At 43.9% G+C, this 27,878-nt stretch overlaps 6 protein-coding genes across 6 annotated transcripts; 5 read left to right on the top strand and 1 right to left on the bottom strand.

The window, feature by feature from the left end:
- The first annotated feature begins 2,293 nt into the window (after window positions 1-2,293).
- On the top strand, window positions 2,294-4,346 carry tmsb2 (thymosin beta 2). Its single transcript, XM_031857980.1, has 3 exons — window positions 2,294-2,433; window positions 3,541-3,645; window positions 3,884-4,346. Exons 2-3 carry the CDS (start codon window positions 3,546-3,548, stop codon window positions 3,919-3,921), a joined length of 138 nt encoding a protein of 45 aa, XP_031713840.1. The 5' UTR covers window positions 2,294-2,433; window positions 3,541-3,545; the 3' UTR covers window positions 3,922-4,346.
- A 3,134-nt stretch (window positions 4,347-7,480) lies between these two features.
- LOC116389434 (protein Wnt-8a-like) lies at window positions 7,481-9,484 on the top strand. Its single transcript, XM_031858117.1, has 6 exons — window positions 7,481-7,551; window positions 7,650-7,683; window positions 7,810-7,948; window positions 8,326-8,451; window positions 8,567-8,709; window positions 8,918-9,484. The coding sequence occupies exons 1-6, from the start codon at window positions 7,481-7,483 to the stop codon at window positions 9,482-9,484; spliced, it is 1,080 nt and encodes a 359-aa protein (XP_031713977.1).
- A 579-nt stretch (window positions 9,485-10,063) lies between these two features.
- Window positions 10,064-11,780, top strand: LOC116389437 (protein Wnt-8a-like). Its single transcript, XM_031858118.1, has 6 exons — window positions 10,064-10,125; window positions 10,216-10,249; window positions 10,337-10,466; window positions 10,740-10,865; window positions 10,992-11,134; window positions 11,223-11,780. The coding sequence occupies exons 1-6, from the start codon at window positions 10,064-10,066 to the stop codon at window positions 11,778-11,780; spliced, it is 1,053 nt and encodes a 350-aa protein (XP_031713978.1).
- Window positions 11,781-14,346: 2,566 nt separating this feature from the next.
- lcp2b (lymphocyte cytosolic protein 2b) lies at window positions 14,347-15,402 on the top strand. Its single transcript, XM_031857645.1, has 5 exons — window positions 14,347-14,516; window positions 14,807-14,869; window positions 14,968-15,014; window positions 15,112-15,171; window positions 15,255-15,402. The coding sequence occupies exons 1-5, from the start codon at window positions 14,439-14,441 to the stop codon at window positions 15,322-15,324; spliced, it is 318 nt and encodes a 105-aa protein (XP_031713505.1). The 5' UTR covers window positions 14,347-14,438; the 3' UTR covers window positions 15,325-15,402.
- Window positions 15,403-19,314: 3,912 nt separating this feature from the next.
- On the bottom strand, window positions 19,315-20,191 carry syce3 (synaptonemal complex central element protein 3). The gene is made up of 3 exons (XM_031857646.1): window positions 20,149-20,191; window positions 19,713-19,821; window positions 19,315-19,575 (listed from the first exon to the last, which is right to left on the bottom strand). The coding sequence occupies exons 2-3, from the start codon at window positions 19,819-19,821 to the stop codon at window positions 19,427-19,429; spliced, it is 258 nt and encodes an 85-aa protein (XP_031713506.1). The 5' UTR covers window positions 20,149-20,191; the 3' UTR covers window positions 19,315-19,426.
- An 892-nt stretch (window positions 20,192-21,083) lies between these two features.
- Window positions 21,084-23,184, top strand: foxi3b (forkhead box I3b). Its single transcript, XM_031858116.1, has 2 exons — window positions 21,084-21,822; window positions 21,932-23,184. The coding sequence occupies exons 1-2, from the start codon at window positions 21,222-21,224 to the stop codon at window positions 22,501-22,503; spliced, it is 1,173 nt and encodes a 390-aa protein (XP_031713976.1). The 5' UTR covers window positions 21,084-21,221; the 3' UTR covers window positions 22,504-23,184.
- Window positions 23,185-27,878: the final 4,694 nt, after the last annotated feature.

The raw sequence follows: 27,878 nt of genomic DNA, 5'->3' as shown, positions 1-27,878 counted from the left end.
ACACACACACACACACACACACACACACACACACACACACACACACAGCATCCCAAAGAAACAAACAACTCAGTAGAAAGGCATCTGAAAGGCTGAATCGGTGCGTGGTTTGAAGAGCACCGACTCATAATGAGCTGCACCGGGCTATCACAAAGGTGAGTCTGGGTTATGAGGTGAGGGTGTGTGTGTGTGTGTGTGTGTGTTGCAGTCAGCAACACACATACTTCATGTGGAGTGACAGTGTAACAAGTCTGCGTGTTGTTATTAATTGTGTTTGAATGTGTGAAGTCCACATGCACACCGGCTCTTGTTAAAGGAAGCAGTTCCACATTTCGGCCAGCAGGTGGTGGTGCAGCCTTCTTACAGAGCACTCAGAGGCCTGTGCGGTGTGTGTGTGTGTGTGTGACCTCGCTGTGATCCAGTAATATGATGTCACACGTTAACAGGGCGCTTACCAGCACCCGCTCGCTTGGCTCATTGTGTCATTTCCAAGGTTGAGATCGCGTTGACTCATCGCTGTTGTGCTATTCTGAGATGAGCCGTCTGCTCTGCATCGGCGGGCCTTAACTGTAACCCTCTGGCAATGTTAAAGAGTAAAAGACTCAGCAGGTTTCATTACGAGCCCTGCACGTCATGGCTGTATTTGAGCCCTGATGTGATCAAGAGCTGCTTGATCACATCAGGCTCTTTAAAAGATATGACGATGTTGAAAATAAACGGCTCAGATGCAGACAATAAACAGCTAAAACATAGTGTAAAATAAGTGTTAAATTGGTATAGTGAGAAAAGGTAAACGACAGTGTATATAAAAAAAAGAACTGCATATGATTACATGTAGGTTTAGCACTAAGAAAACCAGCAAATATTTTCATTTGAGAAGTGACTTTAAAAATGACTTGATTGATTATGAAAATACTGTAGTTGATTAATTTTCTGTTGATCGACTAATCAAGTATCGACTGCCAGTTTCATCTCTGAATGTGTGTGATCGGTGACTCAGTCACAATCAATGCTTGTCATTGAGGTTTATTGTAAATGTATTGCATTGTTAAATGTATTGTATTATATGTGCGTTTTATATATTCTCACCTACATTTTTTGAGTTTTGTGTGGTTTTATATATATTTTCATGTTGAGCTTTGTGTATTTCCATAAAGGCCCTACTAAGGATGGTCATTGAAAACTAGCTCGGGCTATAAATGATGTGGTATGTGGCACTGGTCCATGCTATATACGTGCCCGTATAAATATAAACATTACATATACAAATAGGGCTTTCTACATTGCTTTGACCAATGCAAGGAGTGGAATGAACTGTTAACTTAAATTATCGAAATACACACAATTTCAGGTAAAAAGAAACAGTCACATATCAGTTCCCATGGACCCATGCTATTAGCCAGATGAGTTTTAGGGGAATTTTAAGGTATCATTGTGTGTGTTTTGTACATTTTTTCTTATTGCACTTTGTGTCCTTCTAAGGATGATTATTGCAAATTATGATGGACTATAAATGCTGTGGTATGTGGCACTGGTCCATGCCATATACTTGTCCCTCTAAAAGTAAACCCTACATGAAAGATCTGTAATATGAAAATATGTCCCTATAAAAAGAAACTCATTACATGACTTGCAATCTTAAATACTCACATCTCTGACACATTCTCAGTATGTAATGGATACTATAAAAGTAAAGGAGCACAATCAAAGTACTTGTAAGTTCTTATTAGTCAAACACTAGGGAAGATTGGCGGTTTGATCCCCGGCTCCTCCAGTCCGCATGTCCAAGTGTCCTTGGGCAAGATACTGAATCCCAAATTGCTCCTGAAGGCTGTGCCATCCATTGGTGTTTGAATGAGCATTAGATTAGCACTTTGACCACCTTTTATGGTCACCCCTGCCATTAGCGTATCAATGTGTGTGTGAAAATGTATTGTAAAGCCCGTTGAGTGGTCGGTAAATGCAAGACCGATTACTATTCATATAGCTCATCATGACTGGCTAGAAGTAGACAACATCCTCTTTCCACCATCTCATGCAGTGTGTCTCTGACCTACTCAGCAAAAAAAAACGCTGCATAATCGACCTATAATAAACACTATGTAATACCTAACTGATTTATCATAATCCATCTCAGCTGAACATGAACAGCACATCTGCTTCCTATAAGGGCTTGGTTTCCTCTTGTCTTTTCCCTCGAGAACATTAATATTGATGTCATGGAGGAAGGCTGACCAAACTCTCTCTCTCTCTCTCCCACTCTCTCTCCCCCTCCCTCCCTCTTATACCCACACCCTAGATGCAGGCAGGCGTGCACACACCGGCAGATTCACTCAGCTTCCGCATCGCTCTCCCTTCTCCATCTCTGTGTCTCTATCCCTCCCTGCTCTCTCTCCGCCGGTGGATTTTAGCGCACTGCTGTGTTGAACACCGGTAAGAACGAACCCATCTCGCCGTCAGTGTGTTTCTCAGTGTCTCTGTGTTTGTGTGTCTCTGTTCTGGCTCTGTTTTACTGGAGCCAAACAAAGGATTTGGGGTGTGGCTGGGTGAGCGGAGGCTGACTGCTGATGGCAGCTGTGAAATGAGGTGGAAGAGGGATGTTGAGGAGGATGACGATGGTGCTGATAAGGGAACAATAGAGCAAATGTTTGAATAATTGTGTTTACTGACAAGTTGGAAAAAAGGTGAGGTTACGACTGCTGCTGTTGATATCAAGACTCGGCAGTGCTGGATACAGACAACATTTGCAGCTAGAGGGTAATCGAGAAATGATTCGGTGAGCCTCGTTTCAAGAAAGTGAAATATTTCAAATTCTGGCCATGTGCCCAGCATGTCTACTTGCTATGTCAAACCCATTCTATTAGGCCCCATTCAAATTCAGACTAGTGAGGATGATTTTACAGTGGCTTGCTTTGCAAAATGACTAGGGTGCGGGCTATAGTGGGCTTGTCACATTTCCACAGCAGTCTCTGACAGAGTGGTGGTCCAAACAGGCGTGACTGGGCCGGACTGCGCTGGACGGATTAGTCAGACCTGCGGGTAGGTCGAAGGAATATGACTGCAGTGCCTGGATCCATGAGGCTGCAGGGGTGGATGCAGAGGCAGAGTGAGGAGAGCGAGAGAGAGAGAGAGAGAGAGAGGATGCGTAGGAAGAGAACAAAGACCTCAGCCTTGGAGAGGGAAAGGCAAAGACAAAGGGAGGAACAGGGAGCGATGTTAAAAATAGGCACATGTTAGTGGGCATTTTTGGAGAGGGGAATATCAAGACAGAGCATGTGTGAGGCAGCGACCACGCACGGGCATCCATGTGGACATGTCGTAGCCACTCCCTTTATGTGCTGTCGGTTACAAAGATTACCTTCGATGGCAGACCAAGCCGTCACGATTTAAGGCAGGTGAAAACATTGGTCCTACACTACGGAATATGTCCAATGCAATAGATTTCGTGTCCATCATGTAATGCCGCATTATCAGCGCGATGGCTGACGGGAAAGGTCCAACTTGTGTGTGCTGAGGTGTTCTTCTCATCTTCTTTCACAGCCAAAATGTCCGACAAGCCTGACCTGACCGAGATCGCCCGTTTCGACAAGACAAAGCTGAAGAAGACGGAGACAAAAGAGAAAAACCCTCTGCCCACCAAAGAGAGTGAGTGGCCCTTGCGTCTGTGTCTCTGTGTGTGTTTCTAGGCGGCGCTGAAGCCTCCATACCCCCTGCAACAATTTTCCTGTCAGCAGCTACCCATCACCTCCACTGCTGACAAACGGCTACAGCTAGCAGAAAAAACTAAAATGCTGCAACATCAGCACATCATTGCTATACATTAAATCCTGTGCGCCAAACACAAGCCTGCTGACCTAAACAATTTTCCTCTTCTCTTCCTCAGCCATCGAGCAAGAGAGGAAAGGCGATGCCACACCTTGACTCCTGAGCACATGAAGAAAAAGACGCTGAGATGCCGCAGCAAAAAAAGCACTTTCTTTTGATTATCACAGTATTTCAATCTCTTACTTTGTCTTCGGATGAGGGTGCTCTTGAGCTCCCTGGGGTTGCCGTATAGGGGTATGTGGCATCATCACATGGGAATGCTCTCTTACCACTTTAAAAAACATTAGCCTGGGTGCCTGTCTCGCACTGTTAGCCTATAGCTAACATGTCTCCAATATTGCCAAACTGGGGAGTGGTGCAGTGATGTAGCCCAAAGAGATAGACAGGCATCCAGGCTATGGGGGGAGGGGGGACTACAGTCATGGGAGCACTCAGAGTCTAATCATGTGGGATGTTTTCTTAACTTTTTACTTTTCTTTATGAAATAAATATGAAGACATGGAACCAGTCAACCCTCTGTGCATGTTGCTGTCTCTTTTGTGTCCATGTGCAGATTCTTAGACACTCATGAGGCATGGACTCATCGTGCACGGCCATGGAATAAACACACATTACAATAAAAAGGATTTGTATAGACTGCTTGCAATTGACCTGTACAGTATAAAAGTATTGCAGAGTACAATTATGTAATTCACACCTCAGGAGTGCATATTTATAGCCATAGTTCAATGCACAAACAGGGGCCATGTTTCTGTGTAGTTTACCGAAAGAAACATTTAAGAACACGGGCTGGCAACACACTTTTTTTATACCTTAATTATAATGGTAATGTACTGCAAGTGGCTAATATTACACAAATCGTCATACCAACATATTAATAAATTTATGACAAAAGTCAACTTCTTAGTATGAGAACTTGTTTGATCCTCTCCTTTAGATTGGCTCAATAAGGCAGCTAGTCTGCTCATTTTTAAAGCTAGCTTAGATTGTGAGCTTTTGCTTGGCATTAGAGCTTAAACCATTACTTGATAAATGGACAGAAAATGAATAATAATCGAAAAAAGTCAAGGGTTTCAATGATTCTAGCTTCTCAAATGTGAGTATTTGCTATCTTTTATGATAATTAAGTTTTAGAATTTTAATCTGGATAAAACAGCTATTTGAAGACCTCACCTTGGGCTCTGGGGAATTATGGGTATTCCCCCCCCCCCCCACTATTTTCTGGCACGTTATCAACTAAACGAGCCCTACTTGATTTCATTCAGTGAAGATTAACAGCAGCATCACAGCAGTGAAGACACGCCACAGTGCCAGCAAAGACAGTGCTGTGAAGCTACCAGGAGCTAGCTGGCTAGCTGGCAGTAGCCGAGGATGCTGGAGGCTGGAGGAATGTGGTTGGCTGAAAGGCGAAGGGAGGGGCGGGGCTTGGTGACAACATATTGAGATTGAGAAAATATTAAGCAAAAGCAGCACTGTAACAATATACCACCGCGGAATAAAAACAGACCGTTGGGCATTTCGAATAAAAATCGTGTGCCATACAACTAAGAATAACATAATAACATTTCAAAGCAATCATTTGAGTTGAATTATTTAACTTTTTACCGACCTTTCCTGCATTAACAATTGGATGCTTCTTTATGTGGCCTATCATTTCTTTATATTACAGTTATTTATTTAATTCTATAACAGCAGCCTTTTTCTACGGTCATTTACAGCCCCGCATGGGATGTCGCTGGCTGGCGTCAGCAGTCCTACCACCCATCCCCGGCCTGTCAAGCCCGTCACCTCCCGAGCCTTTATTGCTCCATTTCTCTCACCTCGCCTGGCTCATGAATCACTCGTCAACGCTCACCCGGACGGCCTAATGTGTCCGACATGTCTGTTAGAACAATTTAATTAGCGCGCATTTGGACTTCATGTTGTTTTAAGTTCAGTGTGTTTCAAAGGGGGTCCCCCATACCCTTACGTGTCCTCTCTTGGAAGTGGTCGAGCTGGAATACACATAACTTACATGGAAAATAAAAATCCATAGGAGCTCTTAAATTGTTATTATTATGATAAACTTTACGTTTAGTCTATATTACTAATATATGGACTACAATATACTATTCATCAAATATACCTTTGACCATTTTGTCATTTAATAATAATAATAATGAAATTGAATTAATGTATCTAAATGACGTAACCCACGTGATTTGTCCCTGATAGTTTCGGTGAGACAAATAGCGTCCATGGAGAAACACGCCCAGCTGCATTGACTACTATTGTTTGCAGGTTATTAACCCATTAAATTCGATAAAGGAGCCTTGGGTTGACGACAAATTATAAGGCATCGCAGATTGATTTCTAATCGCTCTGTATTACTTCCCAACAAGGTGTTGAGGGGCTCCAGGTTTCAGTCATGAATGCGGGCGATATCTAATTAGTGGGGATTATCCTCACCTCCACCTCTCCACTATTGTGTGGGGGACCTCGCCCAGCCGCCCGTCTATTGTCCACCGCGCGGAGTGAATTGTTGGTTTAGGGGATTTTGAGTGGCTTAAAGTGGATTTGACATGTGTAAGCGATTCGATTTAAAAAAAGAAAAAACTGTAATGTTAACCAATAACTCTCCAATCAAATCACGGTACGAGTATGCAATGGCAGAAACCGGCATGTGATTATAGAGGCTAAATTAAGGATAATCACAATTAATCCCAGATCTCTATACACTGAATTAATCAACATTAATCGGTTCTTTTTATTTAAATCTACGAATCAAAACCACCTCTGAAACACAAATTATTGACCGTACAATATAAAAAAAATGTGTAAAGCAAAAAATCTCTTATTTGTTTACACTCTTGTAAATTCCAGACTGTTTTCACACCGAGTAGTTTCCCAGGGAAACATCTATTATCCTATTATCAAGACGATGCCAATGTCGCCGATGTGTGAGGCAGTATTTACATGACTATATACCATCAGCTCCTGAAAGACTTTATGGCAGTCAGTCGTTCCCCCTGGGGCACTGGTGCCATTTCCCAAACGTTTCCAACTACACATGAAGTCCCCAAAGCTGCCCCTCAGTTCTGTATTTCTGACTGCAATGTGATGAGGAAGAGCCATATTTAATGCCTTAATGTCTGAGCTTTGTTGTGGCCTCAGCCACTCTTCAAACCCCTTAACAATAAATCATTGCAATAGACCTATAGCAATATGATACACAGTGTTTTACAGTGATGTGTCATGATACACCTGAAATTAAAATATGATTAATATGGGGTTTATGTGTCCTATTTGTAACGCTCAGGATGATATACTGCATATCCTTCAATTCGTGGGAAAAAGCGTGTAAGGATCGGAGCCTGGGAACGGCAGGTGAATGAATGAGGGGCTGTTTAAGTGTCTGCGTCACTTCTTTGAAGTGCACTTATGCACCGACGGCTCCCATTTGTCTGTAGGACGCGGCGATCAATGTCGTCCTCGGCGCATTTTCACAGTGAAACGCTACCTGCGGGACAAATCTGTCAATCAAAGGGGCAGGAGCATATAAATATCATCAGCGAGGAGTCTGGCTACAACTTCAGTTGCCCTCTTCTCTCTCTCTCTCTTGGCACTCACGTCTGGGATACAAACACACAGTCCTCCGGTTTGGATTACAGCTGTTATGGGACCTTTGAATCTCCTTCCAACCGTGGTTCTGTCCATGTGCTGTCATGTTCAGTTTGCACTAGCCTGGTATGTCGCTAATTTTTGGATGAATTAATTTGCAACAGTGTGATGCGTGTTTGTCAGTGACCTTGGATTAACGTGGCTGTCCTGTTTTCTTTCTAAAGGACGGTGAATAATTTCCTCATGACTGGACCTAAGGTAAATACATTCTGGGCGTGAAATCTCTTCTGTAAATTCAAATATCTCAGATGACTTTGTTGTGAAAATAAATATTGGTTAAATGCAGTAATGACTAACGTTTCTATTTGGTTTTCCTCTCCCAAGGCTTTTCTCACCTATGCCGGTAGTGTGCAATTGGGCGCACAGGGTGGAATACATGAGTGTAAACACCAGTTCGCGTTGGAGAGGTGGAACTGCCCAGAAAACACGCTCCAGTTGTCCACACACAACGGCCTTCGAAGTGGTAAGATATTAATATCCATATGTCTGTATCATATGCTTGACTTGCAGTGGGGTGGAGTGCTGGATGAGTTTAACTCCAGCAAATGTCGCTATTTTGCACAAAGTCAATCCTCCAACACAGAGACGGGGTTGTGACCGACTGTGCGCTGTGACCTCAACGGAGGGAACACACACATTAACTTCAGTTACTTGCTGGAACCGCATTTATAAAACACCAAACATGCCCAACAGTACCCTATTCAATTCCTGTACTGCCTTTACGCACGGTTTACGCGCCTTTTACGCACAGTATATGAGCGCAGCCTTTGCGCATATATGGCCCCAAATTGGATCGCAAACTAAAACATTGTGATTCGCTTTCTTTGTCACTTATTGTAGCCACAAGGGAGACGTCTTTTGTCCATGCCATCAGCGCGGCAGGAGTGATGTACACGCTCACCAAGAACTGCAGTATGGGAGACTTTGACAACTGCGGCTGTGATGACTCCAGAATTAGACAGACAGGTACATTTTATATGATTTCCACACTAATAGGCATGTCTGGTCTATTTTACAGTCAAACTTGTATTACGTGAGACTTTTCGTTCTGAGAACTGAATGTGCATTTTTGAATCACCAGGTGGCAGAGGGTGGATTTGGGGAGGCTGCAGTGATAACGTGGCGTTTGGAGAGAAGATCTCCAAACAGTTTGTGGACGCGCTGGAAGGTGGGCACGACTCGCGCGCAGCGGTCAACCTGCATAACAACGAGGCAGGCAGACTGGTAAGATATGAGTGTACTATTATTAGTAACTGGAGTTTGTTATTGCTTTTGATGGGCTGTGTTCTCAAAAGTAAACAAGTGTATTGGGAAAGGAAAATCGATGTCTTTTGTCAGTGGCTTTTACGCACAGGTTCAAATCCAAGAAGGAGAAAGTCCCGCACGTTTGATCAAAGAATTTTCATTGCTAACACGCTCGCTCTCTTGGCAGGCCATCAAAGCGACCATGATGAGAGCGTGTAAGTGTCACGGAGTGTCCGGGAGCTGCAGCATCCAAACCTGCTGGATGCAGCTGGCCGACTTCAGAGTGGTGGGCAACTACCTGAAGGTGAAGCACGAACACGCGAAGAAGCTGGAGATGGACAAGAAGCCGGCAAAGGCCGGGAACAGCGCGGACAACCGAGGGGCCATAGCGCACGCCTTTCGGAGCATCGCTCGCACAGAGCTCATTTACCTGGAGGACTCCCCGGATTACTGCGTTAAGAACCGGAGCCGGGGATTTCCGGGCACCGAGGGGCGGGAGTGTCTGAAGGGCAACATGAACATGTCCCTTTGGGAGCGAAAGAGCTGCCACAGGCTGTGCTACGAATGCGGCCTCAGAGTGGTGGAGAAGCGCATCGAGGTAGTCAGCAGCTGCAACTGCAAGTTCCACTGGTGTTGCACAGTGAGGTGCGACAAATGCGCGCGGCTTGTTACCAAATATTTCTGTGCGCGTAAAGAAGGTGGGAGAAAACCGCAGAATAAAACAAAGCGCAGGCACCGTGCGCGCGGCCACTGACTGCCATTTGGTGCATAGACTTCATCACTTTTTTATTTCTTACAGCCTTGTGGAGATCAATAAGCATTCTTCTGTATTATAAGAATACTATTTTCATCACATCACCTGAAGCCTGTTTAATGCACTTGGTCTTATTGATTTGATCCTGTAAATCACGGCATGTTTTTTTGAGGACCAAACTCTTCACGCATGCTCGCTCGTTTTGGGGATTTATTGCGTCTGTCTTCTATGAAGTCTCAAAATTGTCTAAAATTTTATATGTATTTGTATTAATTGAAAGTGTCATCTAATAAATATTTTTCTACAATACACATGACTCCAACTGATTTGTCAGGGGCAGCATTTTGTTTATTGTTGTCCTGGTTTCATACAGCCTCGCCGAAGAAAATAAGCTGTTACCTAATGCCATCCTTTGATGTGCACATAGGCGTTTCCTAAACTCGTCAACCAATCAACTGTCTCGGACTTCGGAGGACAAAGAACAAGAGTTCCATTTGTTCTTCATTCAAATAAAAGAGAAAGTTGCAGCACACAGGGCCAAATAGAGCTCTACTTTGAGGGACAACTGTGAAGGTGACAATGGTGCATGCATTTTTTTGGCTCCTGCCTCTTTTATACAAAACGTGTCCGGGACATGCTTGGTAAGAGACTATATACTGTTTTTCCGGTATCTTCTCTATAAGTGTTTGTGTCAACATTGGTCTCATTCTCCTCATATATCTTCCTCTCAGGGTGGCAAGTAACTTTCTCATGACGGGACCCAAGGTAAATAGATTAGATTACCCTGACAAGTTTAGGACAACATTTCGAAATGTGAATCGGGCGAACAACATGACATTGTCTCTCCTGCAGGCCTATCTCACCTATGCAAGTAGCGTGCAGGGGGGCGCACTGACTGGGATCGAGGAGTGCAAACACCAGTTCGCGTGGGACAGATGGAACTGTCCCGACTCCGCCACTCAGCTCAAAGGACTAAAACGCGGTAGGTTGAGATTGTAAATAACAATTCCTTCATTGAGGTATGAACGCAGGTCCTAAACTGGAGAAGAAAAATGGCATGCGTAATGTGCATGCGTAAAATGTGTCAAGAATAACAAAGGACATCATAGAGATATATTACCATTATAATGTTACGTGCTGCCTATACAGATGAACATTTGATTTGTTTAACAACAAAAAGGAACAGTTGCTGTATGTTTTATAGTTTTATATTCGCTTGTATAAAACGTGATTGCACTTTTTTTCTCAAAAACAGCCACCAGAGAGTCTTCTTTCGTCCACGCCATCAGTTCCGCGGGAGTGATGTACACTCTGACCAGGAACTGCAGTCTGGGAGACCTCGACAACTGCGGCTGCGATGTCTCCAAGAACGGGAAAATTGGTGAGCATTACCCAGATTATAATCTTATGCGTATACGGCATGCTGTGCACATACAATGTATATTATTTCCAAACTTTAGAGCTCCATTTGGTGACCTGATTTAAGTTGTATATTGTTTTTGTACAGGCGGTCGTGGCTGGCTGTGGGGTGGCTGTAGTGACAACGTGGATTTCGGAGAGAGGATTTCCAAACAGTACGTGGATGCGCAGGAGACGGGGCAGGACTCCAGAGCTGCTGTCAACCTGCACAACAACGCGGCTGGGCGGCTGGTAAATTCTGTTCACGCCACAAGCATTGATCTCACATTACACCATTTTAAGTTGTTAGGAGTTGTTAACGTTCCCAGGTTTCCAACAGGCTGTGAAGGCAACAATGAAGCGCATCTGCAGATGTCACGGTATGTCGGAGAGCTGCAGTGTCCAAACCTGCTGGACACAGCTGTCCGATTTCAGAGAAATCGGCAACTACCTGAAGATCAAGCACGGCCAGGCCCAGAAGCTGGACATCGACAAAAAGCGCATGCGTGCTGGCAACAGCGCGGACAACCGGGGCGCCGTCGTGGACGCGTTCGGTGGCGTCACGCAGACGGAGCTCATCTACCTGGAGGACTCCCCGGACTACTGCCGGAGGAACACCAGCATAGGGCTGTACGGCACCGAGGGCCGGGAGTGCGTGCAGCACGGAGAGGGGTTAACCGCGTGGGAGAGGCGCAGCTGCCGCCGGTTGTGTCACGAATGCGGCCTGCGGGTGGAGGAGAGGCGCACGGACGTCGTGAGCAGCTGCAACTGCAAGTTCCACTGGTGCTGCACGGTGAACTGCGAGGACTGCTCTCAGGTCATCCTCAAACACGTGTGCGCGAGGAGGGAAGGGGCCGATGGGAACGGCTTTAGACGGAGACTCCGTGGACCCAAGTGAAAAATATATATATATATATATATATATATATAGATCTATTACCTGTCTACATCACAGTAGAGTCTGTTTAATAATGGCCCACGATGCTAAATGTCTGTTTGCACTTTTCACGTCTCGCTGTATAAATACTTGAGTTTCTATTTATGAAGAATGTGTTTTGTTTAGTTCAAATAAAAGTTATAAAGCCCTCTGAATGTCACGTTTCATTTCAGTCAAGTCTTTACCTTGTAAATCCCGGGGTCAATGGCTTTTTATGACAGGGCGCACAAGCGTCTATTAGAATGAGAATGGAGCGAATACACTTAACAGAGGATTACATGGATAACATGGTGCAGTTCGCACCTAGCCAAGGTGTTGATCCTCCATTGATCCGCTATCACTTTGATGTTTAACGTGTATTGATGCCATTCAAAGAGCAGCGAGGCTTTGAAAGACTAAACAGGGAAGCATTTCCACCGCTACAAGTTGCTATTTGGCCTGATAATCCGTGACACCACATCAGCCTATACACTAGTCTTTGCATACCACAGGCAATGCAAATGTACCACAATGCATCAAGAGGGCAAACAGATTGTAACCAAACTCTACCGTTTCTCAGCAAAGTGGGTCACATTGAAATCCAGACACCGCATTGTAAGTGAGGCAACAGTTCTGAATGAGTCAAGATTCCACCATGAAAGCAAGTTAATTTCTAATCTTATAATTTGCAAGTAATTAGGCCCGAGAGAAGCCTGGTCTCCACCCACCGGCCTCTCTGTGTCTAAGGAGCCTTTCATTTGCCTCCTTCTCTCCTCATACCCCCTGTATCTCCAAAAATCTTCCTCTCAGCTGGACGCGTCATAAATCTGCCACTGCCTCAGCTAAATGAGTGATGGCATGGATATTACCTTCGTGAGGGGGTCCATGCCTGGGGGAGAGGGGGTGGGACAAAGCTGTTCCACTAAATTTAAAGACCATGTTAGACGCAGTAAAGAAGGAGATAAATGAGGAATTACAGCATGGATTATCTTTATCAGTTGACCGACTGGTGTCACTTTAGATGGCAGCATTGAAGTCAATGGAGTCCACACTGCTCGTCGTCACTCTGAACACTTTAGTCAAATTATATATATTATTCATTCATATGCACACAGTTTTTTGTAACATGTAGCTACATGTCACTGCCAAATAGAAATCTAAGCAGCTGTGTATACTGAATATACAGCCAACTGACATACTGTATCCACCTACGTCAACCTGTTACATTGGTTATTCAATATTTATTCCACCATTGTACTGCTGTATTGTTTACAGTCAATACAAACGGTCTTACTTATAGACATTGTATGTTGTTTTTCATTATTGTATTGTGTGTATATAATACATACATATACACACCTAGCGTCCTTGTTACAGCTGCATTTCTATTTCTGTTCATGTACATTGAGAGAAACAAAAAACAGTCAAATTGCTGGTATGTGTCCTCATATCTGGTCAATGAAGCCGATTCTGACAAACTGAAAATTAGCATTTTAGCTCAGTCTCCCTTGCTCCCCATTTGTCTGTTTGCTTGTGGGGATGTCCTGTATTTCCCATGCTGCCCTGCTGTGCGTTAATGAAGGTTTCCCCCCCCCCCCCCTGCTCCGCCCCTTCCCTCTGCTCTCCACTGAATGCATCATTGCTTCCATATTGGTCCATATGATGCTGTTGCTTGTGGCTTCGCATCACAAGCTCGCAGATTAACCCTCTTTTACCTGTTTTGAGAAATACCCACAGTAACTGAATATCATCTCGCATTGATTCAACACATTGCTGTATAATTATACTCCATTTCATGTGTGGCAGTATCATGTCTTTCATTGGAGGGGCATGTTTCCCAATCAGGACAGAGGAGGAACACCGGGGAGGGGGTGGAAGGGTCGATCTCCCACGGAGACCCCCCAGGAGGACTCATGTATTCACCCAGACATGCCCGGGGGTGTAGGGGGGGATCTGAGCGTGATTGATCATCCCTCCTCTCTGCTGCCCTCCTCTCTCACCTGGGTGTGAGATACCAAGAGGCCTGACGCAGGCTGAGACTCCAGACCTGATGCGGCCTTCAACAAAAGCCATGTTATGAATTAGAATGTATGAGACCACAACATGACTTATATCTCTGAGCAGGAAACATTAACCAATGCATATGAATACAACCATTTAGAAGAGCGTGTGAACTTTAAATCCACAGTAGACGTGAGCTACAGTCTATTTAGAGCTAACCATACTTAAATCTGCATCTCACATTAAGGTCCAGCTGCTCAGTCAACAATCAGACACAAAAGTTAGCGCAAACTAAAATAACCACCGTATGCAGCTACAAGCATGTGGTGGCGTATGTAGGTGTGTGACAGGAAATCAGCAGGCTCCATGTTTAGAGAAGGAAATACAGATATATCATTTTATATCACAAGTGCTTTAAAACCACAGAAACGTTGCTACTTCAGCCTGTTACGCAACAGACGAGGACACAAATATGCCTATTTAAAAAGGGCAGCGAGGTCATATTTAACTTTCATTTTTACAGGTCGAGTGCGTTGAAGACTTCAAGAGCAACAGTTTTGTGAGACCACTGCAAAAAGCAAAAAGCTCCTCCTGTTGTCGATTGAACCCTTCATTTTGTGACACTTGCAGGAGACGAGCATGAGTTGGAACAATGTTCCCTCTAAAGCAGAGGTACTGGGATGGAGTCCCCAAAGTCTGGCCGACTACATGAGGACGGTGAGTGTCGAAAGAGACGCTTGTTTTCATATCTTCTGTAACAAGTCAAGTACTGTAGTTCCTTTACCTGCCAAGTTAAATCAAAACTTGACATGTGACAAAGCTTAAAAAAAGGCCGGGGGCTGTACAATACGTATGAAACGAAGTAAACATATGCAAATAAATCGCTTGAGTAATGTAAGCAGCAGTTCTAGGTTTACTCTGTTAGAATAGACTGAGCTACTAGGATATTTCAAGGCAATTGTATAACTCCCGAGACATTAAAGTAAAAGTCTGTGACGTCCTCTCAGCTAAAGCTATCCGGCTGCGACAAACTGGTGATGAAGGACAGCATAAGTGGAGCACAGTTCATGGTAAGTACGTCCTATGTCCTATGTGCAGGCCTGTGCACGCATTTACTATTCTGAAATACAATTGATTTATCTTTAATATTCAAATCTACGTCATCCAGGAAATGACGACTTGCAACCTTCAAGTGTTCCCCAGCCTCTATATCCCGTGAGTCCGACTGAAAACATATTTATTTCAATTGACAACGAACAGTATTCTTAACCAAAAACATTGTTTTAAAAAAAATGGTTTTGTATCTTCATAGATTAGTTACTAAGATTCAAAGTGACATCAACAAGGGGGATCAGAAGGCCTTTGGTCTAACGTAAGAGAACAGATTTAATTTTACAGCTCATACCGGATGTGAAACTTTAACAACAATGCATAATTTTCTCACTTTCTGTGCAGATCAAAGGCACCACAGTACCCAAAACAAAGTAAAGGACACTTGTGTTCGACTAGGCCACCGATATCATAAAGCCATCCTTCCTCAGGCCTGATGATAACATTCTTTTTACGGCTTATTTTCCAACAGTACTTGTACAGGAGGAAGAAAAATGGGACTCTGATGAGCTTGTGAGTAAAACACATCTTTAAATGAAGAAAAATAAACGTCAGCGTCAAAGCAAACTCATTAAATTAAGCGACACATAACACAAGGAATAGATCACATGTCTGGGCTGTGTGTGTGTGTGTGTGTGTGGCAGGACAGTGAAAATGATAACGACTATGAAGGTCCAGAGGAAGACGGCTACATCTGTGCTTTGACTGAGCCACAGACAGCTGAGCCACAGACAGCTGAGCAGCAAGACGGTGAGGAGACCTATGAAGAGACCAGCAAGAGCCCTTCCTCTGCAGACACAACGAAGCCTCCTCGACATCCCAGAGTGGCTAAACTTCAGGACAGTCACTGCAGAGGTGACAGAAACGTGTAAAAACATATCAGCATATCTCCTGCCTTTCGTTTTATGTGCTTGGTAAGCAGAATTGGCGATCCCATTTCCTGCAGGCCTAAGTTAAAACACGTGTGTGTGTGTGTGTGTGTGTGTGTGAGAGAGCAGATCCTGTTCATAAGCCGACCACTGCTGAAAGGACCTCTAAACCTCGACCGCTTTGTCCACCCAGAGTGAACCACATGCCTCAGAGACCTTTCAAAGCACCAGGTGACGGCACATGCACTGACTCCACGACCACCTGAGCTATTGATGATGATGATGAACTAATCCTTCTGTAAAACGTGTTCAAACACCAGCCAGCCAACCCAACCTGCATATCGACAGGAGCAGGAAGCCCGGAGAGTCTGGCTCATCCCAGACAGACCTTACAAAATCAAAATCAAGTACGTGCTGTTTATTACGTTTCGTTTGGGGCGATTGTACCGGTTGAACACCAAAAATGTTGCTATCTCATCACAGTATTGCTGTTCACATTTCTGTTTTGTCCACAAGAGGGCGGCGCTGTCAAGGCTCCTGGCTCATCCACGTACAGTATCCCTAAACCCAGAGTCCCCAAACCCACAGATGTGTCCAACAGGTAGGCCAACCGTAACAGTATGAGGCTAGCTCGCCTGTCACTCCAGGTAAAGGGATTATTTGAGTATTTTTTTTTTTTCAATGATGCTCCATTTCCTCTCTCCACTCCCAGAGCAGGTAAAGTCATTCCAGTTCCTCCCGTGTCAACACAGCCTGCTAAGGTTAACAGCTCAACACCGGGACAAAGTAAGGTGAGAAGCAAATGTGGAATCACAGATGAGCCATGACTTCTGTATAAACTGTGCTAGGTAGGGAGCACCAATGATATTAAGGGGGAGCTGTTCTGTGCACACTTTGAGTCATTTCAGAAGGGAAGCAGCAGATGGCGCTGTTGTAAAGAAAAGAACACAATGGTGGGACCCTTACCTCTGCTCTGAACTCAAGAGATTTTGTATTTTATTCACTAGACTGGGTTAACTGAGGAATATCTCTTCCATTTCTTTCACAATGACAATAATGTAAAAACACATTTCTGTCAAATGAGAAATGAGAAGGTAGATCCGGTTTGTGTAGTCTTTACTACAACTGTGTTGTCATGTTGCATCCAGGGTTTTGATGTCAGCTGGTACGGAGGAAAGGTGACCAGACACCAAGCTGAAGTCGCCCTCAGAGAGATGAACAAGGTCAGGTCGCCGCCTCTCACAGTCCCGCCCTCCTCTCTCTGGAGCACAGACACACGTATACACACACAAAACATGCAGCTTTACCAGGATGTTATTTGCAATATTGTGTTAAACTGGCTGAATGTGTATGGATTTGTCCACATATTTTGTGTTTTTAGGACGGGGCATTTGTGGTGAGGGACAGCTCACACGCCAGGGCTGAGCACCCCTACACCCTGATGCTGCTGAAACACGGCAAGGTTTACAACATCAAGATCTGCAACCAAGGTGACTCCTACTCCCTCGGCACCGGCTTGAGAAAGACCCAGGTACCCTGGAAACGCTGACGCCATTAAATAACAGTGTTCAAATGAAGAAGGCAAAAGCCGGTCTGTGTTCACTTCAAATAAACTGAAAAGTTCACACATCTTGTGGCTCGCCTCGGGCAGTGGTTGATGCCGACTTGTGCCGCGCTGCGTCATTAGGTCCCTGTCATCTTTTTCCTGTGTGTGTGTGTGTGTGTGTTGTAGAGTTTCCCCGGGGTGAAGCAGATGATTACCTATCACACGTACACCCCACTGCAGCTCATCGACGCCACAGACCAGAGCGACGAAGAGCAGAGCCACTGCTGTCTGCTGCACCCTGCGGGGCTCTGACCGGCACCGAGCTTAACGTGGGTGTTTGCATCCGACTCTCTATGCTAATTTGTGTGCACCAGTGGCCTGTTCAAGCCTTATAAAATGTCAGTTTTTGCAAAAGGTTATTGTTGTGTAATTCCTCTTTTTATTCTAATGTCATTTGTATTTTTAGTGAACAGAATGAGAGAAAATAACTTTTTTTTTTTTTGTATATTTTACTAAACTACGTTCACTCAGCCTTACCTCTGTTCTTCATGCCTCGGTTTCAGGTCCAGCTGGGGGGCTGCTGCTTCAATGCCAACTTGTCAGGGTGGCCAACACAAACAATCAGATCACATTGCCTCAGCTGGGTTCGCACTGCAGGCAGAAAACAAATCCAGAAAACCTGGTTTCACAAGCGCCTCTGGTCCACACATGTCCTAAAGTCACGTTTCAAAATATAGAAGGTTCCACACCAAGGATAGTACTTAAGTTAAGAGGAGATAACCTGAATGTTAAACTTGGATACATGCCTCTCTATTTCATCCTGTTATTATAAAGAGGTCCTGGTATTCACTAAGATGTGCTACTCAAACATAAGTACACTGTGTTTCAGATCAATGACAAATGTATATTTATTCCCAAATGTACTCGACACATGAATTCTAACCAGGCTTTGAAAAAGTTGTGCATTAACTCTGTAAAACAGGATAAATAAAGAGTCAGTGTGCACACGTTTTTGAGGGAGGTGTTGCTGAACAAAATTGTTCTGCTATGAAAACAGAGCAGCTCCTCACAGATGGAACAATTAAAACAATTTGGGGCACAGAAAATCTAAAATGACTCGAGCACTTGATCTTTTGAGAAAATAGTTTTCTTTTTGTTTACAAATCCGAAAGCTGGCAACAGCTCTCTAAAAACAACAGGTTGACTGACAACTACTTTGACTGTCCTCTGCCAAAAACATCTCGGATAACAGTGCCATTACACGCATATTTGCATATCAATCATCAAGGTCTTCTTACTGGCACAATTTGATTCTTACTGACATTTATTGGAGAGGAAACAGTCAAACATACATGCCAGTTGATCCATGCAGTGCGATAAGGAGTCCAGCCCTTTCAGAATCTTTTCCAGATCAATGCAGGCAGTTGATGCAGCTTGCTCCGCCTTCTCCATCTGAAAAGTAAGTGCATAAGAACAAAGCAGACCTTGTCAACTGTAATTAGACCACACAACATCTTACAGACTTGAACGTGCAAAATTCGGAATGCTGGTGTAATATCCCAAGTAACGACAACATGAAAGGACATTAAAAAAAAGAGGAGGTACTGCACATTGAAATGTGATTTATTGAGCTGTAAAGTGAACGATATGACAGTAGTGTGATGAAAGATATTAATGCGGGTGTTAATATTGACATCATTTATAAAGGTCTGGGTTTTGAAGGTTGAAAATGGCTCAAAACTGTTTTAAATCAGCCCCGAAGGTTAAAGGACAATTCTCACAGATTCCACCATTTGGTATATATGACATGAGATCATTGGTAAATCCTGAGGGCAGAGTTACACTTTAATACATTCCAAAAGTAGGTGACAGACAAGTAAGTCTATGTCTATATAAAAAAAAAACACACACCAGAAGACATTCTCACTTTATGTGTTTTTATTATTGAATTTAACAAGCTAAAGCCATCAGAATACTTTATAACCACAGATCTAACACAAACTGAAGAACTTGGTAACATCAACTAAGTCTGTACATTACTGAATGTAACATCGTTATGAGTCAGAGAGCATCTGAATACATGTTGAGGCAGGAGGATCAGTTTATATGTCCATCTCTGGCTCCTGGTCTCGGTCTCCGCAGATAATACTGCGGCACTTATGATAGGCTTCTTTCAGCTTCAGCATGGAGGTCCCCAGCTCGGGACTGGTCCGCAGGGCCACCATGTCATAGGCCATCCAAGTCAGCTGCACTACAGGTGGACACACAGGAAGACAACGGTGGTTATTACCAGACATGCACGGGTATGTGACATCTGATTCCCGAATTGCAGCCATATTAAAAGAAGCCCGTCTAACGCCTTGTTACAACGAGACAAAAGTTACACACCTGATATGTTTTCAACGGCTTCTATAATTCTCTCCAAGTCCTTGTTCAGCTCCAACACGTCGTCCACGCTGTCCTGCGATAGCTCGGGGAGCGGCGATGAGTCAGCCATCTTAAATTACAAACCGGCGGTTGGCTTTTTAATCAGCTGTCCCGTCACAGAGACACTTCTCCGACAACACTAACGTTAGCTATCTTCAGCTAAGGTTAGGTCGTCATGGCGGCTACAGGTAAACGTTAGCTAGCTAGCTCGCGGCGCCGTGGTATTATGTTAGCAACGGTCGAGTTAGCGTGATAGAAATACGATTAAAAATACGATTCTGACGTACTTTCATCAGTCAAGGGGAACAACAGCATCTACAAACAATAGCTGGAATTCAAATAATTAGTTTATGGGTTTAAATGTGTATTATCTAATTTTAAACAGTGCAAAACTTACGGTGGAGCGTCTTTCTACGGGAAGTTAGTTTGAAATAAAAAGCTCTCGCGCTAACTTCAAAATAAAAAAACGACGCAATGCACGTTCTCATTTTATAACGTGATGTAACTTCCTTCGACCACACAAAACCCTTATTACGTACAATTATTGTGTAAAAAACTGTCACTGACTGTATAAATATTAATAATTCGGAACATTATAAAAAAAAGATAATTTAAGGTAATGTTGCCTGTATAACATGGAAATATCTGTGGGGCGATTAGCTAACATATATGAAAGGAAATGCTACGCTGCCTACAGTTGCCATTTGAATTTGCTAATTAATATCAAAATACTATTGTATTTAAATGATACTGTATAAACTACTGTCACTGTAATGCTGTTATTAACCAATTATTCCTACTACTGTGGTAGCCTGAAGCTACTTTTATGACATTCCTTTGATATCGCTACAGCTAAGAGGCCATTACAGTTGCTTTTGTTTTGTTCATCATAATCATCAGTCTTTAAGTGTGGTAAAGCTTTATAGAAAATATGGCTGCAATTTAATATCACAAAATGGTCTCTGTTCTGTGGGAGAAGGTTCATCTTCATAATGACTAAACTGGCCAGGATTAGCAAGCAGAAAAAATAATGATTAAATGTATAATCTATATCTAAATTATTTCATTGTGTGTCAATTTACATCATAATCATCAAAAAAAAGGACAGATGACTGAACAGCTTGAGTGGAAAATTATTTAATTGAAAGTGAACAAAAGCCCTGAAGGAAGTGAAGCAGCTGACAACAGGAAAAAAACTGAGAGAAAGCAGGAACGGGCTTCTCACCTGAGAAAACAACCAATGAAACGAGGCAGGGGGCGTTTCCAGAGGAACAGATAAAGCAGGTATGGCAGGTGACATCTTGACATAAAGCAAGGGCAAACAGACCAGAAAGGGGGAGGAGAAGAGTAGCTTACAACTTGGAAGTGTCGAGACCATCATTTGGACCAGCACACATTCAAATACCTGCAAAAGTCTAAACAAGGAGAAGGACTTTTCGAGCAGAGCGGTAAGAAGAGATTTATTTTACGATGTCTGCGTTTGAGGCCCAGGGACAGTCTCCTCCTCGGTGTGGCCCACAGTTCCCCAGCCTCGGCCAGGAGCCCCCTGAGCTCAGCATGTACAGCGACTGCTACTACCCTCCTCCCTCGCTGCCAAGTCCTCAGCGCACCACTCCGACCTCCTACGACCTGAGCGACTACACCACCTCCTCCCCGAACCCTTACCTCTGGTTCAACGGCTCCGGGATCAACACGCCGCCGTACCTGGCTACCGCCGGCCCGCCCGGTAACCCCGGCCCCCCCTTCGTCCCTCAGCACTACGGCATGCAGAGGCCTTACCTGGGTCCTGCCGGAGTCGGGGGTCCAGGAGGGGAGCTGAGCTGGTTCTCTCTCCCCTCGCAAGAAGACCTGATGAAGTTGGTGAGGCCGCCTTACTCCTACTCCGCTCTCATCGCCATGGCCATCCACGGAGCACCAGACCGGAGACTGACATTGAGTCAGATCTATCAGTATGTGGCCGACAACTTCCCTTTCTACAACAAGAGCAAAGCAGGCTGGCAGAACTCCATCAGACACAACCTGTCACTCAACGACTGCTTCAAGAAAGTGCCAAGAGACGAGGACGATCCAGGTAATATTTGTGTTTTATGTGCTGTAGTGTTTCATTGGTGTGTTTGAAGACATTTTCTCATTTTCAAATTTAAATTGAGCCTCACTAAGTCTACATTCTCACGCCACAGGCAAGGGCAACTACTGGACGCTTGACCCAAACTGTGAGAAGATGTTTGACAACGGAAACTTCCGCCGCAAAAGGAAGAGGAAGTCCGATTCCCTCTCCGGCGCCGACGGCAGTTCGGGGGCTCCGGAGTCAGGTGACAGCGAGAGGGGAAGCCCCAAACACTCGGCCAGCATGAACATCTCTCCCACGCCTGACAGGATCCCCTCCCCTTCATCGTCAGTCCCCGCACCTTGCCTCAGCAGCTTCCTGTCCGAGATGTCCGGCGTGACGGCCGGAGCAGCCGGCGAGGTGGGAGGCGACGCGCTGAGCAGGCCCTTGCAGATCAACCTGCCTTTAGATGGGCCTCATAGACCCACGCAACCTGGAAGCTTTGGCAGCTACTCCCCCAACTCAGGTGGGCCAGAGTGGGCGCCGCAAGGACTGGCTCCCCCCGTGCTCTCCTCTTCACCCACCCACGCCTCCCTAGGCTACGCCAGCCCCATCCTCAGCCAGTACACTGGGTCCAGTGGGCATTTCTACCCTACGCTGGGCTCGACAGGAATCATCTACCATCGCGAGGGCACAGAGGTTTAATGAGACATTAAGAAAGACTCTTGATGGGAAATGTCACCTATCTGGTCACTTTTGTCAGAGAGAGAGAGAGAGATTCGGTTGTGAAAGACAACACACACACAAACACACACAGATTGCGCTGACTGAGACAGTTGAGATCACTATAGCGTGTGACAGCTGAGTAAAAAGGGGTTAGACTCCCACAGTAACAGCTGAGTCAGCTACTATGGGTGTCACTCCCTGAACCCGCAGTCAGCCCCGCTATCAGATCCTCAGTCAGCTTTTACTCAATCTAAAGCCGGCACCTATCAGATCTGACTCATTATTAGCACATCCTGGATCTGATCTGCTGACACCAGGTCATTTCACATTACTATCGGTGATTCTTTGATGGTATCAACCATACAAACAACACTCATACAGCACATTTAGAGGAGTAGTTAATTACCCCATTGTCTACGTATGGGAATGTGTAGGAATTAACATAAGCTAAAAGGTAGATGTTTTTTTGTAGTACTAAAGCTTAAATAATCTGATGTCTGTTAGTGGTTATTGTGCTTTGTAAATATGTCAATGTGTTGTGTATTGTTATGCATTTATATTGTTGGTTTATTGGTACAACTGTTATTGTATAAAATTGATTCCTAATGAATGGTACATGCTATATGCGTTGTGTTTTTGATATGAATAAAAGGTTTTAGAGTTCCACACTTTTTCTCAATTTCTCAATTTATTTTCATGAAGAATAATTATGACTCAGATTTCTCTCAAACACCGCAGCCTATAGTCTCAGAAACGAAAAGAAGAAAGAAAGTAAGCAAGGCAATAAGCTACCAGCCGACAGAAAACAGTCCTGTCAGAAAACTGATGACCAGCAGAGTAGAACCTGCATGTCGGTGTAACACGATCTTTGTGTGATGGATAGTTAACTGATTCTCCTAAACGTTCCCATGTCCCTGAACACTGAAGTCCCTGTCCGTCACACAATCTGTTCACACACTGCTGAGTGGATGCAAGAAACGTCATTTGGGGAGAGGCGGATCAACCCGGAAAAAAAAAGCTGTAAAGATGCTGAAGCGTGAATTAAACACAGTCGCTCAACTAGGGTGAAATTCACCAATATTATTCAGAGTTTTTCAACATCATAGATAGCTGAGACCATGAAAGACAAACCAAGAACGTTCTGTACACGCAGTAGGTTTATATTAAATCAAATTTAAAAACTTTATTGCCACAGAGAAACAGGTTTGTGCTGTACAAAGAAATTCATCGGTGTCTTTCTTCTTCAAACTGCTATTCCTAAAAAGGTAACATGAAGAGAATAAAAACAGTAATATGCAACGAAAATAAGATAAGAACAGTTACGAAAATAAAGAGACCATAATACCAACGACTGCAATGTACAGTCAGATGTGGTACAGTCGTGTAAATGTGCAATAAGTCAGATGGTCTATTTTACTGTCTGTCTTGATACAGCATTTGTTATTCATAGAGTAGTTTAATATTGTTGAATACATTTTATTTTCCAACATCTACGACACATGAGTCCATGATTCCCCTGTCCAATTGTAAATTTGGACTTTAAAATATTTCAATTAGTAATAACCATTTTCTAAATTGAATAAACCAAAGTTGAACACAACTTTCAACTGCCACAAATCATGATAACAATCATATTACTTTGTTTTATTATTTCCGTTAGTTATCCTGCACAGAGAGTGTGTTATCTATATCAATATAAATCCTTTGATAGGTGTCAGCCTGAGGCCTGTATTTACCCTGAATATGTCATTTACACTAAACACAGAAAGAAAAAAGAAAAAGAACACATCGGAAAACAACCCAGAACAAGTGGAGTTTAACATCCTGGTGCAATTGGCAAAGTGCTTCAGTGGTTGAAGTATGAAGGGTCAACCCTCTCAAAATTTGCATAACTGATTTCAAAACAAGTAATAAGGTTGCACTTGGATGGATCATAAAGTCCCGCTTTATGTGGAAGCACACTATCTGATTCAAATGTGTGAAATGCCTATACACCTTAAACCTCAGTGAATTCAGGGAATCCTGGCTGTGCCTGGTTTGTATGCAAATAGATGATCTCTTCCCGCACAGAGAGGATCATGAGCTTTTTAAAAAAGAGAGCAGCGAAAGGAGCGGGAGATAAGCAGAGAGGAGGGGGAGACAAAAGAGAAAAGCAGGGTAAATATCAGAATATCACTGTCCCAACATGTCGCACTTAGCTTCCCATATCGCCCTGGTGCAGCCAATTGGTTTGTTTTTGTCTCCTTATCTCGTTCAGACTGTGCTGCTGGCAGGTGAAAGACGTGGCATCAAGAGCAGGGGTGGCCTTCTGGCCTTGTCCTATTTGATCATGCCAACCGGAACTTTACGAGGCTGCTGTTGTCTCCGTGACTTCATGAACAGCACACGTCTCCTTCTGCCGTCTTCTTCAGACAGTTTCAAATTGATGCAAATTCTCAGCCGTTAATCACGCCGTGCGCGAGGATGACAAGGTCAGAGGGAGAGTGCAGTGCTCCAGATGGAGCTCTCCAGATAAGAAACGGTTAAAAACCTGAGGGATTTACCTCCCCCAGCTCCCTGAAAACCAAAGTCAATCAGCTTTTTATTGAAACACACAACACAATACATTCTCAGATATATTGGAACTCCCCTGGTTTGTTGCTTGTATAATCTTTATTTGGACAGACCTGATATACAGATCACATCCCTTTCAAACTTAATCTAACATCCAATCATTGTACGGTTGTTCTTCCCGGTATTTCTTCTCATCTCCTCTTTTTTTTTTTTTACTTCTTCTTTCCCAGTAGACAAAACCACTTTAAACCTTCATCAAAACTCTCACCAGTTTGATAACCTCATCGTGCATTCGGTTACAAAATGAAGCTGTCGTACATTGCAACACACACGTATTGTAGGGCACGCTAGTTTCTCAATGATTCAGGGATACCCGAGACAGCATCCATCAATAAGACACTACTGTAGCTATGGACTGTCTTTGCCTCTGGCAGTAGAATTATTGCTCAACAGAGTGATGCGATTAAAATCTATCCTCACCTCCACCTGCTGCCCGGCTCGTGGCAGTCTTCCACACACCTGTCGAGCTAACGGAATGTACGCCCTCCCCTCACACACACACGAACACGCGCGCGCGCACACGCACACGCACACACACACACCGTCTATATGTGTGTGTGTGTGTGTGCGAGTTTGTGCACTGAAGGGCACACAAGTGGGTGGTGTTTATATTGTAAACTCAGACAGAGAACGAACTGGTATGTAACGAGAGATTTGTGTGTGTGTGTGTGTGTGTGTGTGTAAGAAGTGTCCTGATTATTGCGGTGTCAAACATATTTCACACCTCGCTGTCCTGCAGCTCATCAATCTGCTCAAGTTGATCCCATCTGAAAGTGAGGAGATGCACTACTTCACTTTGGATAACAGCTAACCCTGAACATGAAGCTAACTGTCCTGGTACAGGATCAACCCAAAACACACACACACACCTTCTGTATTTACTAAAACAGTCATGTCCTATCGCGGCTGTTTAGTAAACGGTATCAGAGAACGTCAAAGCCTGGAGACATGTCGCCATGCCCAGTGCTTCAGCTCTGCATTACCAGCTCACTGTTATGTGTAAACATAAACACACACTCCAGACACACGCATACAGGTGATGAAAGGGGTGAAACACCTTGCCTTTTATCTGGAAGTCATTAACAACCTTTTTTTCCTGGCTTTGTGCTCCTTTAGAGGTCAATAGGAAAAAGGTTAGAATCCCTAGTTTCCTTACTGTAGCAGAGTGTCTTACACACTTGTCTTGAAGCGCTGTCGGCAGAAGTTTGAAACACAGGAAATGCTTTGATGATGTCTGAGTTCTCAGACAGTCGGCACCTTGCCATCACCAATCTTAGTCCCAGTTTAGATAAAGAAGGAAAAGTCCCAGTTTGCCAAAATCCCATTAAAGTTCTCCATAAAAACGTGTCAAATAACAGCAGCTCCTTCTGTGTAAAACAGTGCATCCAGGCGTCCCAGGCTCCAGGGAATGATATTCCCCTTCCTAAACATGGCTTATATACACAATTTGGGGAAAAGAGAAGTTTAAAGACAAACACAGAGCGCTTTGAGACTGTGTGTATATATGAATCATCGCTATTGCACCCTAAAATATTTTCCATGTCAACATGCAGCAAACATGGTGATATGAACAGGGCTTGGAGGTGAGGGAGGGAAAAAGAAGGATGCCTCGTATTGACTGAGAATTGAACTTTGTCACAGTTTACCTGGTGGGAGGCATGGACTGGACATGGTGGGGGGGTGGGGGGTTTCAGCCTGCACTTTGGTCATGACTGGAATGTTTCAGCAACTGTTGGATGCTTTGTATTATAAAGGTTAAACATGAAGGAACATGCTTGGAGAATGATAAGAGCCGTTCTTTTATTTAGGCACTTTAGTTATTGCCTCTGATGGTAGACCTGGCTGTCCTGATAAAAGAGGAAATGTAATGCAACAAGTGGCCTTTTTATTCTTCTCAGGAAGCTTTATCTAACGTTAATCCTTCTGGATGGGAAAAAAATAATTAAAATCACTTTCTGAGAATGAAGCAAGTCCTCTTCATACCATCTGAATCACACAGACTTTTACGAGGCTGCGTTTCAGCATGCAGGGTGAGGACAGTATCTGTTCAGCAGGCAGCATGTGCACTAATGCACTCACATTTATTTCCATTAAACCAGCTCTGAAACCGGACCAGACAACATGAGCGAGATTCAAACTGTGTCCATTTAGAAGATGAATTGCTCAACAGAAAACCAAACCAAAAAAGAGAAAGAAAAACAAACAATAATTGGCTCAGTTTCCAAATGTGGCCATTAACATGGAATCCGACTGCAATTTAGCCTCAGGCAGATGTCGGAGGAAGAATTTTCCATGCTCGTGCTTATTGTAGCTGATTTGGTTCAGACCTGGAAGGTGATGTAACCCAAACCTCGCTGTTGTTTTTTTTTACATGTGGTTTCTTTTATTTGTTTGTTTCAGTTTTTAGGTCAATGATGATGCTTGTGGTGTTAAAAAAACAAACAGCTGAGTGACAGCTTCCTCCTCAGTTTGTTCAAGCATTTAGCGTAAAATATTCAGTCATGCATGCGATACATCTAACCAGGATTTATTGATATTTACGACAATCACAGGTTTTAGTCATACATGGTGAAAGGCTTTAACAGATTTATTAAAGTTGAAACTAATCCAGTTCTTAATATTGCACTTCACGAGTGCTGCACATTCATTGGTGCAAGCTGGTGGTGCTGCAGCATGCACGCACGCACGCACCCCCACACACACACACACACACACACACACACACACACACACACACACAC

The sequence above is a fragment of the Anarrhichthys ocellatus genome, unplaced genomic scaffold, assembly GCF_004355925.1.
Source record: "Anarrhichthys ocellatus isolate YVR2014 unplaced genomic scaffold, GSC_Weel_1.0 scaffold19, whole genome shotgun sequence".
Classification (NCBI taxonomy): domain Eukaryota; kingdom Metazoa; phylum Chordata; class Actinopteri; order Perciformes; family Anarhichadidae; genus Anarrhichthys; species Anarrhichthys ocellatus.
Note: the sequence above shows the minus strand (reverse complement) of the source record. Positions and strands in the feature narration are given on the sequence as shown.

Excerpts from the sequence above, each read along its gene's own strand:
- syce3 (XM_031857646.1), bottom strand. The coding sequence starts at position 19,821 with ATGGCTGACTCATCGCCGCTCCCCGAGCTATCGCAGGACAGCGTGGAC. Across the intron at positions 19,576-19,712 it reads AGCCGTTGAAAACATATCAG|TGCAGCTGACTTGGATGGCC; the intron begins GTGTGTAACTTT and ends GTCCACCTGTAG.
- LOC116389437 (XM_031858118.1), top strand. The coding sequence starts at position 10,064 with ATGGTGCATGCATTTTTTTGGCTCCTGCCTCTTTTATACAAAACGTGT. Across the intron at positions 10,126-10,215 it reads ACGTGTCCGGGACATGCTTG|GGTGGCAAGTAACTTTCTCA; the intron begins GTAAGAGACTAT and ends TCTTCCTCTCAG. Across the intron at positions 10,250-10,336 it reads TTCTCATGACGGGACCCAAG|GCCTATCTCACCTATGCAAG; the intron begins GTAAATAGATTA and ends TCTCTCCTGCAG.
- tmsb2 (XM_031857980.1), top strand. The coding sequence starts at position 3,546 with ATGTCCGACAAGCCTGACCTGACCGAGATCGCCCGTTTCGACAAGACA. Across the intron at positions 3,646-3,883 it reads CCCTCTGCCCACCAAAGAGA|CCATCGAGCAAGAGAGGAAA; the intron begins GTGAGTGGCCCT and ends TCTCTTCCTCAG.
- foxi3b (XM_031858116.1), top strand. The coding sequence starts at position 21,222 with ATGTCTGCGTTTGAGGCCCAGGGACAGTCTCCTCCTCGGTGTGGCCCA. Across the intron at positions 21,823-21,931 it reads AAGAGACGAGGACGATCCAG|GCAAGGGCAACTACTGGACG; the intron begins GTAATATTTGTG and ends CTCACGCCACAG.
- LOC116389434 (XM_031858117.1), top strand. The coding sequence starts at position 7,481 with ATGGGACCTTTGAATCTCCTTCCAACCGTGGTTCTGTCCATGTGCTGT. Across the intron at positions 7,552-7,649 it reads GTTCAGTTTGCACTAGCCTG|GACGGTGAATAATTTCCTCA; the intron begins GTATGTCGCTAA and ends TTCTTTCTAAAG. Across the intron at positions 7,949-8,325 it reads ACACAACGGCCTTCGAAGTG|CCACAAGGGAGACGTCTTTT; the intron begins GTAAGATATTAA and ends CACTTATTGTAG.
- lcp2b (XM_031857645.1), top strand. The coding sequence starts at position 14,439 with ATGAGTTGGAACAATGTTCCCTCTAAAGCAGAGGTACTGGGATGGAGT. Across the intron at positions 14,517-14,806 it reads TGGCCGACTACATGAGGACG|CTAAAGCTATCCGGCTGCGA; the intron begins GTGAGTGTCGAA and ends ACGTCCTCTCAG. Across the intron at positions 15,015-15,111 it reads TTCCCCAGCCTCTATATCCC|ATTAGTTACTAAGATTCAAA; the intron begins GTGAGTCCGACT and ends GTATCTTCATAG.